The sequence below is a fragment of the Leptosomus discolor genome, chromosome 14 (genome assembly GCF_034619465.1).
Source record: "Leptosomus discolor isolate bLepDis1 chromosome 14, bLepDis1.hap2, whole genome shotgun sequence".
Taxonomy (NCBI): Eukaryota; Metazoa; Chordata; class Aves; order Leptosomiformes; family Leptosomidae; genus Leptosomus; species Leptosomus discolor.
The window spans coordinates 11,066,364-11,078,909 of NC_141404.1; the positions used below are offsets into that span (position 1 = coordinate 11,066,364).

General features: G+C 37.0%; 1 protein-coding gene across 2 annotated transcripts in view; it reads left to right on the top strand.

Annotated features, from left to right (window-relative positions):
• The window catches only part of TXNDC11 (thioredoxin domain containing 11), a 34,033-nt gene that overhangs the window by 6,384 nt on the left and 15,103 nt on the right, over nucleotides 1-12,546 (top strand). For both annotated transcript variants that reach the window (XM_086472976.1, XM_086472977.1), the window contains 4 exons: nucleotides 1,158-1,287; nucleotides 8,800-8,893; nucleotides 10,127-10,239; nucleotides 11,448-11,648. In XM_086472976.1, the coding sequence (XP_086329102.1) occupies nucleotides 1,158-1,287; nucleotides 8,800-8,893; nucleotides 10,127-10,239; nucleotides 11,448-11,648 (538 nt within the window). The remainder of the gene's footprint in view (nucleotides 1-1,157; nucleotides 1,288-8,799; nucleotides 8,894-10,126; nucleotides 10,240-11,447; nucleotides 11,649-12,546) is intronic.

The window sequence follows — 12,546 nt, forward strand, 5'->3', positions numbered from 1 at the left end:
GCATAATTCAGACTGTGATAACAATCCCACTTGGATGTACATTGACTTAAACTTACTTGATCTTGAAATTACAACACAATAGCCTTCTAAACACTTGGGTATTGTCAGTAACCTTAAACAGAGTTGCAACAAGATGAGACGTACATTCATATTGATGCTTCATAAAAACCCCAAAGGGCAGTGCACCCCTCATGCCTGAGATATTAAACCTCAAGTGTTGTGTTCTAGGCATGTGACATGTTGAAGCAGTGCATGTGGCTGTTAAGACAAAGGTTGGTAATAAACTAGTGTGGGATGTAGAATAATCTAGTGGGCTCTAGAAGACCATTTCAAAGCATCTGAATACAGGTATCTCAGTGCGAGTTTGATATTTTTCAGAGTGTCAGTGCATCACATGAAATTCTTCAGTGGGAATGAACTAATTCCTCATGCTTTTTGTGTTTGATTTCATTTTGGACGGTGATGCTTTTCCAACCTAATGATAATAAACCAGATGCAGGATTTCAAGGGGATGAAGGAGAAGCTCTAGAAATCGTAGCCACAAGGCCCAACCCGCCTTCTGTTTTAGCAGCTCCTAAGGTGGCGTGAGCTGTTTTATGAGATGGCTGCTGGAGAAACTGTAGACTTGCTGAGTCTGTTCAGCAGCAGCATGAATGGATTCATCCTGCTTTATTGAGTGCTACTTGTAAAAGTCTATGTAAAAGTACTGCAGTTTTCAGATTGGTACTGTTAGAACTTTCTAAAGATTTTAAAAAATCAAGTGAAAGTAGTGACACTTTTCAGATCTGTATTTTTAAATTACATGTATTTGCTTCAGACAAAGCAGGAAGATATATATATATGATCATATAATTCATACCTGCATTGTACCAACTTCTTTGACGGGACTCAGAGGTGATCTCCATCCCTTCGTCCCCACCAACACACTGCACCTATCCATAGGCACTGCATTAGGCACTGCAGTTTCTGTGCTCTACTTCAAGTCTGGTAACACAACTCCTCTGTCAGTTACGGAAGCCACTGTTAATTAACATGAAGAGCAATTCCCTAGAGGCTGAGCATGCTGTCAATGTAACTCCTATCTCTGCCACCCCCAGGAGAGACTCCCTCTATTGTTAATTTAAGTCTTAATGTTTTATTATTTTTTTTGGTACTAGTTTTGGACCAATTGAATACAAAGGCCCTATGAGTGCTGTTTATATTGAAAAGTTTGTTCGTCGGGTGATGACACCACTACTCTACATCTCGTCTCGATCAAAATTACTAGATTTCCTCTCAAATTTTGAGGTACTTGTCTCTCTTCTCTAGCTTTACCACTGTGGTTCAGAAAGGGTTTGACTTGTTTCACAATTAAATTTCATCTGCTCCAAAGTACTAGTTTATTTCCAGGATCCTGAAATCAGTGCCCTGTAAATTTGTTAAAATTATAAAAATATGAAATGACAAATTCATAATGTTGGTTCCCTGTATAGTGACTCATGATTTAGTGATGCTCTTAATTTACAGTACTTCAATATGTAGAAACAAGAATCAAAGTTGTTACCTCACCAAAAATTTGCTTATGAACAGGAAAGAAGGGAGAAATCTTTTTGCAAAAATCTTGCAGTCTAAGTTGGGAAAGCATTTGAGAAATATATAATAATTGCTTTAATTTTTAAAGAAATAGTCTGTTAAGTAAAAACAAATGTGGAATCAGTTGAAATAATGGCTCCTAACCACTTTGTATGCTCTAACTTCATGATTTTAATCCACTGGTATATTGTGTTTTATTAATTTTCGGTCTGTTGCATTCAGAGGTGCCAAGATTGGTAGCAATAGTGGTGGATTAATAACTTCCAATTAGACAAAGTGCGCTTAAAACAGAACCATTTGTAATCACTTTATAACTGTTCATTTCTGTAGTGCACAGTGAAGAAATACCGTAATCTTACTAAACCCCAAGCTGTTAGAGCAGAATGGAAAACCTGATCAACAAATTGGTGCTATAGTAGTGGCCAAAACAAGCGAGGGGCTTCCCAGTGTTTCAGAAGGAAGCAGAGTTCCTCTTTGAATTGTCGTGTGTTCCAACGACTGGGTCTGCTGCAGGAGGGAGCATGACCTGTGCTGTGGAGTGGAAGCTGCCACAGCTAACGGCATGCACACTGGTAGTTACCACGGGTAGGTGCTGTGCTGCTCACGCTGCTGTTTGTCCCTCAGGAGCTATTCATGGGTTTAGGTTTTGAGTGTTTTAAGTGGGGACTGTGAGTCAGGAGTAGTGAGCTGTGTATCTGTCTCTGATCTGATACTTTCTGTGATCACAAGCAATTCTGTTGTCCTTTCACTGCTTCAGTTTTGGCACTCTAAAACTCCATTATTTTTTTGGCTCTTACAGAGATTTGGCCATGCTTGGGTTTTGGTCTGTTATGTGACTTATTTCTTGGTAGTCTGCAAAAGGTGACTAATAAGCATAGTGTCATCAGTGTCATTAAGCTTAAATTTGCTTTACAGTAGGAGGTGCACTTCCATTGGAAAAAGATGTGAGATAAAAGACAAATTTATGGGGGAACGAGAAAATATTTTTTTAAATACTGCTTGGCAATTGAACAGATAGTTTTATTTCTATGTTCAAACTTCCCCCTCCCCCCCCCCCCCTTCCTGTGCTTCACATTCTTTGGCTCCAAATGCCCAGTCTCTGTTCGTGTTCAGTGTTTGTTGGTTCTTTTTTTCTGAAATGGACTAAGAATGGAATCTGATCTGTCATACTGCTCCACAGTCATTTGAGGCTGAGGTTATTTCCCAGACTATGGCGTTAGGTGCTCAGTGTCCTGCCTCTGTAAAATTAAGCAAGAAGGGGAGAAGGTCATGCAAAAATAACAGCCGGCTCATGCAGTAAGATCCATTCAGGGAACAGGGTGTTGGCTAGTGCAAGTCCAGGTGACTGCACTAAGAAAAACAAATGCTGAGTGATCAGAAGCTGGGATACAGAGAAGACCTAAGAAAGAGAATTTTATGTGAAGATGGGTGGAGAGGCAAACATAGTCAGGCACAAAGGAAAAGTTAGTTTTAAACCAGAAATAAACACGGTGATTCATCATTTAAACCAGTTAGGAATGTGAACATTTCTAATGCTTTCCACGCAAGTTGAGGAACTTTATATATTTTGTAGAAGATACGATTCAGGAGGTGACTCCTGTGTTTAAGAAATGAGAAAATTTGAGGAGCAGAGTAGGTTACAGGAAGTGCATGTATGGCACAAACTAGTTGCTATTTTGAGAGTGTTGGTTAGTGTCTTCTTTTTGTTTTTGTTCTTTTATATATTAAAAATGTAAATTTTTAGAAGGAAAAAAAGAAAATACTATAAAGGACAGATCATTGCGCATTTTGCCCACTGTCTACTGCTTGACCAGGTTTTTGGGATTTCTTCATTGAAAAGCTAATTGATTTGAAGCTCAGAATATTTTCTGAAAGTTTTGCCATTATCAGTATCTAGTTTTCAGTCCTGTGTTCTGCTAGGGAATGGGTTCTGCAAGCTTATGTTAGGGGTATTTACTTTTGACTTTAACATTTCAGTTGAAAAGAACCTCTTTGTAGCTGATCCCCAGAGTGCACTTAGGCAGTGCCCATTCTGTTCCTTGGCTGGTTCATTCTACTTTGGTGTTAAGATCTCCTATACTAAGGAAGCAGTAGGTGGCAGAGCAGTTGGTTGTCACTCATTGTTTTGTTTCTCTATTCAAGGATACCACTATGTATCGCCTGGAGTATGCAATAGGTTGGTCAGTTATTAGTCAGTCATTCCTTTGCAGGGTGTCCTGTCAAGCTGAAGTTCTGCTCAGCATGTGTTTTTACACTTCAAAGAGCTATTGTACCCTTCATTTCTTGTTTCAAGGGCATTTTATTGTTGCCTGTCAATTTGCTAACAGCCAGGACTTCAGGCCCATAGCTGTCTTTTTCCATCTAATCTGTGACTCTTTTGAGTGTCTGCTTTCATGATGCTTTAATTTTGTGTTCAAATTCCAGTAGCCAGCTTTTGACAGAAAAAAGCATGCAGCAAAGAAAACCAAGAGCTATACCCACACTCAATTGAATATCGATATCCATTAAACGTGCTAACAAGCCTGAGCTAATGAGTGCTGTAGAGGTACCAAGATAAATGCTCAAAGCATTTTTTTGTAAGTTCAACTGCACCAAGAGATACTGAAATCTATCAGTATTTTATCTTGTATTCAAATGTGAATTTGCATGTTTTTATTCTAATAAATAGTGATGAACAGAATCCAGCTAAATGTAAGAGTAATTGTTAGTTACATGGTGGGTATGTCCATTCCTCAGCCAAATCCTGACTATCGTGAGATGCTGTATTGATCTCACAAGAGGGCGCACAAACCCCGTGAAAAAAATCCTGGTTCAAGTCACGAAAGTCTGCATTCTCTGATACTATTTAAGGTGGTTTTTTTTCGAGGTTGTGGAATGATACAAGTGCAAAACTAGAACTGAATAAGAATACGAATTTAATTTTTGAGAGCAAGGAAAAAAATCCTGTTTGGAAAGCAGTTAAAATCTTGAAATGTGTAGGAAGATCTAAGTTTCATCAGGAGAAAGATACACAGTTCCTACTATAACTCCAGGTACCTATAATTGGACTTCTTTTGTTTTCCTAACTGCAGAGATGTAGTAGTTTCATTTTAATCCAAGCTGGCCTGTCTCAGTTTTCAGCTGACTAACCCGTCTACTAGAAATGGCCTCATCCTCCTGAGGCATGGAGGAAGAAAATGTTCAGCATCTGTAGTTAGACAAAAAGCTTCATTCAGTTACGAAAATTAGATGTGCCCAGGGAGCTCATAATTTTCTGGGTTTGGGAGAGGTGGAGGAGGAGTTGGTCTCTCTGGGAGGTAGTTGGCATGTGTCTTAGCTTGGTGTCAGCTTTCTTCTTTGCTCTATTTGTGTAGAAATGCTTCCTGATCATTAACCAGCTGTGTAGGGTCTGACCCAGAAGGGGATTTGACTTAATAGCTTGCTCTTGTGTGGGGTACTGTCGTGCCTGTGTAAAATGATGATGTAAGAATTTGCTTTCAGTTCTGGATACACAACGTTTTTAACATCATTAGAAAATGAACAGACTTTTACATGTAAATTTAGTGCAGTATCAATCAACAGTGTCTTTGCATTTCTACAGTATAGAATTAGTGGAGTGTAGTATTGGTTATTCTCTTTTCCAAAGATCACACATTGCTTTCCTCTTGCTGTTTTCTTTCCTATGTTCACAGATAAAATGAGGCAGGAATTGCCTGCCTGCACAATTCTGAGATTCTGGGGGAAAAAAAAAAAAGATCTCCTTTGCCTCAATGCAATATAGGCAAAACATAAAAATAAATACATACAAATTGGGGTAGAAATAACTTAATTGAGTTGTAAAAGCATTTATCTAATTGTAAAACCTAATCAGTAGCTGAGTTGGTTTTTTTCCCGTTTTCTATTCCCATTACTTTGCATTTATTGGCCTTTAAATTTCAAAGCTTTCGTCTCATAGTCATTTAATACTGTCTTTCTGCAACTCTTCTGAGTTGGCTATAGTTTCAATGATTCCCAGTAACCTTTGCAAATTTTGTTCCTCACCCTTCTCTCCCTTTTCTAAAGCGTTTATAGAAATCTTGAACTATGTGAGCGTCAGTACACATCCTGACTGGCTGTCTTTGACTGTGGAAAAACAGTAACTTCTATCTGTAGTTTTCTGTCTTTTATACTAATCTGGAAGAGTACCTTCTGTGTTATTCCTTATCACCTTAATTTCTTACAGTGTGTTTGGTAGCTTCTTGTAGACTTTTGGGGAATTACAGTATGCTGCATTGAGTGGATCAGTCATCTACATGCTTGCTCATTCCTTCCAAGAACTGTGATAGAATTGAGGCATGGTTCGGTAGTAAAACCGTGCTGGCTGTTCTCCAGTAAAAATCACTCACCTGAAGATCTCTGTTAGTTCTTACAGTTTCTATGAATTTATTGTTCTGTAATTGTTGAAATTCTTGTCAAGTCTGTTACTTGTTTGTTTTAATTGGCATCACACATTGCCTTCCATTCTTCTAGTATAGACACCAAGCAAGAAATAGGCTACACTGCAACTAGTGATTTTGTACTTTTGTATGAGTTTCATTAGGAGGGTACTAATGACTCTCCAGTATTGACATCCTCAGGTTTGTTCCAAAATCTTTCCTACAGACACTTGGTTTGAGACAGGTGATGAAAATAGTTTCATGGAAAGAAAAACTCCAATAAGCTCCACTCTAGCAACACCAGCACTCCTAATGCGATGTCTTTAAACTATCCCTATGTCCCATTTTAACATTTTTATTCTCCAGCAAGTTGTATCCTGTGCAACTGATTGTTCCTAACTGCCTGCATGTAGGTAGTTAACTACAGATGGTTGCCTGGAAGTAGCTGATCATCAATAACAGCTTGTATGTAGATGCCCACATAAAGTGTATGCAGGAGCTGTCGCTACAGCAGTTATTGATTGTTTTGGAGGTTCTTGCGTGAAAGGAAGTGGGAGTTGCTGCTGTCAAGTTCCTCTTGGCATACTTGTATTCAAAACTAGGAACCTCGTATTTACATTGAGATGTTGCTTCTGTAACACTTGAATCTCACCTGTATGGAGCAAGATTCCTTGTTAGTTGCTAGCACCTGGAAGTGTTCAGTTTTGTTAAAATGAACAGAGTAGTTGGTATTAGCAAGTGAATTCTTCATTCTGAGAAGAACAGGAAAATTTGCATGGTACTTGAGAAGAAATACTGCATTTTAGACGCTTTCCTCATGTGTATCATTGCAGCCTGGAACAGGGAGCAAATTTTAACTATTCTGGGATGATCATTAAAAGGACATTAATTAACCAGATTACTGATGAGGCATAGAGCACTAGTATATATTCTCCCACTACAATTTTTTCTTATTGAAAAGACGTGTTCCATAAATGTCTTATGGTCACATCTTATTCTTCACAATCTGGAAGTCCTAAGCTGCTGTTAGCGTACAACAGAACTGGCAGTCAGAGTCAGAACATCACCTTTTTTAATAACTTTATAAGTTTTTCCAGATCTGACTTTTGGCTTCTTGTCACATTTTACTGTCACTTTTGACACTTCTTTCATTTGCTATTTGGTGCCGTAAGTTTGCTTTGTAACAGTAATGGTATTTAAAAATAGTCCTAGGAAATGGGAAACTAAAATTTGGACATCTCACCTGTCTCTTTATTTTGGTTCGCTTGAATGCTTTAGAAGTTTTTTTTTTTGTAAGGGATTGTTTCTTTTTACTGTCGTAATTTGGTACTAGGAGAGAAAGATGAACACTAATTACTAACCTGCTTATTGTTTAAAAAAACAAGGAGTGCTATTATTTTGCTGTGTTTTCACTTTTATTTATATTTTTATTCTTGACAATTGTTATTGCAGAAATTTCACTAATTGCTTGTATCTCATTTTTATTATTGATTATTTTCTTGGGGTACCTCATAAGGAATTTTTATGAACACGGGTCTTGTGTTTAGCATTCATTCATGAAAGTTAATTCCTGCCTAAAAAGAGAGGTTGTAGTTGGAATTAGCAATGTTGGTGAACAACCTGAGATCACTAATTCATACTGACACTAATGACAGTTACAGGTAAAATATACATTCATATTTTAAAAAGAAATTTAAAATTCTATATATAAAGCTCAACAGAAAAACAAAGCAGCCTCTGAAATACCAAGTGAAAATACTTATGTGGGTATCTATTTGCCACACAAATGGCTGATCTGGAAACTTTTTGTTCCACAGCAATCCCAAGAGTGCTCTTGCTTTGTGTATCAAGTGCTCTTTCTGTATGCGCTGCTGGAACTGGGAAACAAATACCCAAATTCCATTAGTTACTCTGTCCTGAAAGTTTGTGCAACCTATTTGAGTGGTGCAGTAAAAAGCATAATTAATAATAAGTTTTAGTGGGTTATCTTTTGCAAAATTTAAAAGCAAAACTTAATTGAAGTTTTGGAACAGGAGAAGTCTAGATACTATGCACCTCTTTGTTCCGAATCAGCTTCTCACAGATTCTCCTGTGAATTTAATTTGAAGCCATTCAGGCTTCGTACGTGGCAAAGTCAATAGGCCTATATAGGGATGAGTCTTCTAAATTTTGAATTGTCTGTTTGGCAATTTGAAGAACTTTGTGGGTATGCAGGTGGGATATGGGGCTCTGTCATTATTTTTGTGCAGCTGGTCTCTCACTGACTAGTGCAGGATATACTGAAAGAATTTACAATGACTGATAGCTTAATGATGGGATGATAAGTTGGCTTAGCAGTTCAAGTATCCACATACAAAATGTGTGAATTCATATGTAGTTGCTAATTATGTGCAACATAGTGAACAATTAAAGTGTTACTGTTTTAAGTTGTTTATATTCTGAAAAATCACATTTGATATTTCACTTCTAAAAGAAGTCTTTATGATGCTTGTGGCCCTTATGTTGGTGGTGGAACTGACTCATAAAATAGTTGCAAAGCAAATATTAATTGGTTTTAGTGACTATTAATAGCTAACATGGGAAATAAGTGGTTTTAAACTTACACATCTACAGCTATGAAAACCCTTCCTCATACATAGCTTTTCAATGATAACTTTAGAACTGATTTCCATTCAATCTTTTAATATTAAATTTTTTCTTGCAGCATAAAGTGACTGTTCGTCAGTAAACATTGTCTTTTTAAAATCTCTTGTGTTTACTGTAGGCAAATGATTGCTGTGCCCCATATATGTGTACTTGAAAATAGCTTAACTAACTCTATTTCTTATTTCAGCCTGGAGTTCTAGGATATTTTGAGTTCAATGCTTCACCTCAACCACCTGGTTATTTAACATTCTTCACGTCAGCATTACATTCATTAAAGAAAGGTAAAATCTTAATTTTCATAATTTAAGGCATCTGTGAATGAGTTACGTGTATGGGCTTCAGTAGTTTTTTGAAATATTTTGTAACTTCGGAATGAATCCATTTTGAGTGCTTCTTAATGTTGATCTAATTAGGAGACTGTCTTTTACTACAATGCAAGGATTGCTTACATGAAAGGCTTATTACGTGATCAGCCATCATGGAATAAAGTATATGACAGGCTGCTATTCAAGGATACGTTAAGATATAGTTTCCTCAAAGATCTAAATGTGTAGCTGCAGCCCATATAGAGCTAAAATCAGACTAGCACTTACTTAAGTTAAATCCAAGAGTGTTTGTCATATGCAACATTTGAAATGTCAGGTTCAGAGGCATTAGGATGAACTTGACTTTGTCAGTACTTTGTAACTGAATTCAACAAAGTGCTTTCTTGGATGGAGTTTACAGAGTTGGTACAAGGTATCATGATGAGAAGGGCTTTCTCCCCCTGTTATTTTGCATTAATAATCAAAATACAAGACGACTTGTGTTTAAATATGCAAATTTTTTATATGATTAAAACTTTTTTTGGGGGGTGTCATAGATTCTGGATAGAACTTAAAGTTAGGATTAGCACATTTTTGAGATCTTTTTCTGTCAGCAAATGACGAAAATCGATACCATTATTCTGGTTTTTACTGTGCCACTGACATGGTATACGGTACAGAGCCTGTTCTCCTATATTTTGTTCTGTAATTTCCCCATTTATATGTTGGGATAGTTCTTTGCGACATAAAGATGAGAAGCATTCTATCCTTGTGTGTACATATTTATGAATATAGAAAACTATAATATGTATTTAAATAATATATATTTACTGTAAATGTACATCATCTAAACAGCCCATGTTCATACCTTTTCCTTACATGTATATCTCATCTTGGCTTTTGAGATGCCGTGACACATAGCAAGCTGCATCTATGATTTTATATTTAATAAGCAAATCAAGAATTTGGACAATATGTTATCATTCTCTGTACCTTGAGTGCAGAAGAGGAACACGTTTGTTCTTGTTGCCTGCTCTTGTCATCGTTTTTCTGCCTCACTTAATCAGCAATATTGGCAGTTACTATTCAGTAAGATTTCTGTGCCTTTACACAGCAATTTCATTGTTTTGGTTTGAAGGTGTTCTGAGGCTTTCAGGAGAAGTTCAGTGCGTATAATTGTATTTAAAACCTGAAAATTTGCTCTTCCAGACTACCTTGGAACAGTACGCTTTGGAGTGATCACGGATAAACGTGTTGCAGAGGAGATCTCCTTGGTGCATTCAGGCAGTGTGTATTTGCATAGGCATGTCAACACATCTCTGGTGAGTATTTGATTTATGTTGTAGTGACTGAGGCAGTGCATGGAGACCAAAGCTCTGTCATAGTAGACCATGAATAAGCATTCCACAGAGCTTTAGGATACAGGATGTTTAAGAATGATATTTTTGTACAGTAATACATATTTTCATTCTACCAGTCAGTAGCTACTCTAAACAGTAACCCAGGACCCAAGCTGATCGTCTCTATCAAAACAAACCCCAAAAAACCCCAAGTACCTCAGAAATGACTACAGAAAGACTTTTCCCTAAAGTTTCTACCTGTTTCAGTCAGTCAGAAGGCTACTTGAATGAGGATATGGACAAAGATTTTGTGGGGAGATAGTAGGAATAGTGGAAACTGGCATTTCGATTTAAAGGTATGACGTTACACTGATTAGAAAAATCATGCAAATTAATTTGAAAATTTGTGGTAGCTTTTAATCCATGTGCCTCATTTTTGGAAGACTAAGACTGACAACACTAATTTTCAGATTTGCTATTTGTCATAGAGACCTTATCTATCCACACTGCTACCATGAGTAGAAACTCTGTGAAAATAAGTATTGTAACATGTATTTTAATCAATTGAGATGAGGGAAAACATGGATTTTTCAGGTTAAATTACTGGTAAATACATAAAACTACTATTGTCTGTGCAAATTATTTAAGATAAACTTGCCTTAATTTATTAAAATGACCTTAGAAGCTGTGAGTGCTTTTTATTATGCATTCCTTTTCCCCACATTCAGTAATAAGAAATACTAGTTTCAAATGCAGTCTTGATGTTGGGATCTTAAAAGACTAATTTAAAATGAGTTAATATGGTGAATGATTAGTGGGAACAAGTTTTCTAATATGCCATAAATCAAGATATGTGATGATACCAACTTAAAGACTAAGCTCTTTCACTTATAAAGAAATTTTATACCAGTGAGAAAAGTAAAGATTGTAAAGATGCAGTAAAAGAAAGAGGAGCTTCTTTGGTAGAATACATTTTGCCTGCAAAATTGTGTGTGTTTCTGTGATCTGATGAGCATTCAGAAAGATTTCCCAAAGGGAAAGGGTATATGAAAAGCTGAAGCCCGCTGAATAGTGTCATTAAATTTAGAAGAAGACTTTTAGGCATTACAGTAACAAAGCATGCCATATTTGAGAACTGCATTCGTTACTAAACCAAGTGAGGACAAATAATTATTTTTTGCCCCTTCAAGATCTATCCAAATGACATCATGAACTATACTGCTGAGAACATTTGCAAGTGGGCTCTAGAAAATCGAGAGATGCTTATACGCTGGCTGAGACCACATGGTGGAAAAAGCCTTCTTCTAAACAATGAGCTGAAGAAAGGACCAGCGCTTCTCATATTTATACCTTACAATCCTTTAGCAGAAATTCATCCTCTTTTAGATGAAGTAAGTGAAATAATTTTTTTTTTTTTTTTACTTCAAAAATACTAGAACTTGAGAACTCTAGTCAGCCTAATTGTGATAGGTGTCTCATTTTATTTCACTGTTCCAAGTATTCAGTTTTGTTCAAAACCACTTTTTCTCAAGCCGTGTTATCACAACTCTCTTATGTTGGTTTGCATCCAACACCACATGTCCTTGTCTCATGTCAACAGTTGTTTAGAACAAGCACTTAACTCTTTTCCTTGACTTCCTTCTTTTTGTGGTGAGTGCTGTGTGGGAGATGCAGATCTCTGGTCTTCTGTTCCAGCTGACATAGCCCAAACGAAAGAGGAAGAATGTATTGCGTTTTGTCCACCCCATTTTGTTTCTCCTCTTCTTCCATCTTTCCAGCGGTGGTTACACAAGGAAAATTTGACCTTTTTTTAAACCACATAGTGTTATTTGAAATACAGCCCAATTGAAAAACTACTCAGAACTAAGCTGATTTTTATATCCTGTAATCTGCCATTATTTCTGTCTCTGAACTGCCTAGGACAGGAGTTTGTGTAGCTGTGCAGTAAATGAGATAGTGAAATTAACTTGGCTGAAAAATAATTTTTTTCGCTGGGCTATTTTTCAGCTGGAACCTGTTGTCCTGTTTAGTCTATCACACAGCTGCACATCACAGTGGTGATCCCAGAACAGTAAGGACAGTGTGGAAGATGAAAAGCAGGGCTCAGTTTTGGTGGCAGTGCTGACTTACATGCACAGTATTCCATTAATATTCCAGTTGATCTTGTATAGCTTCAGTTTGGTAGATGGATATTATGCAACTTGTTTACCTTGGGAAGAGATGTTTACTGCAGTTGTCCTATGGGTTTTGTCAAGCAATGAAACCACTTGATTGTAGGGTAGTTGCAGA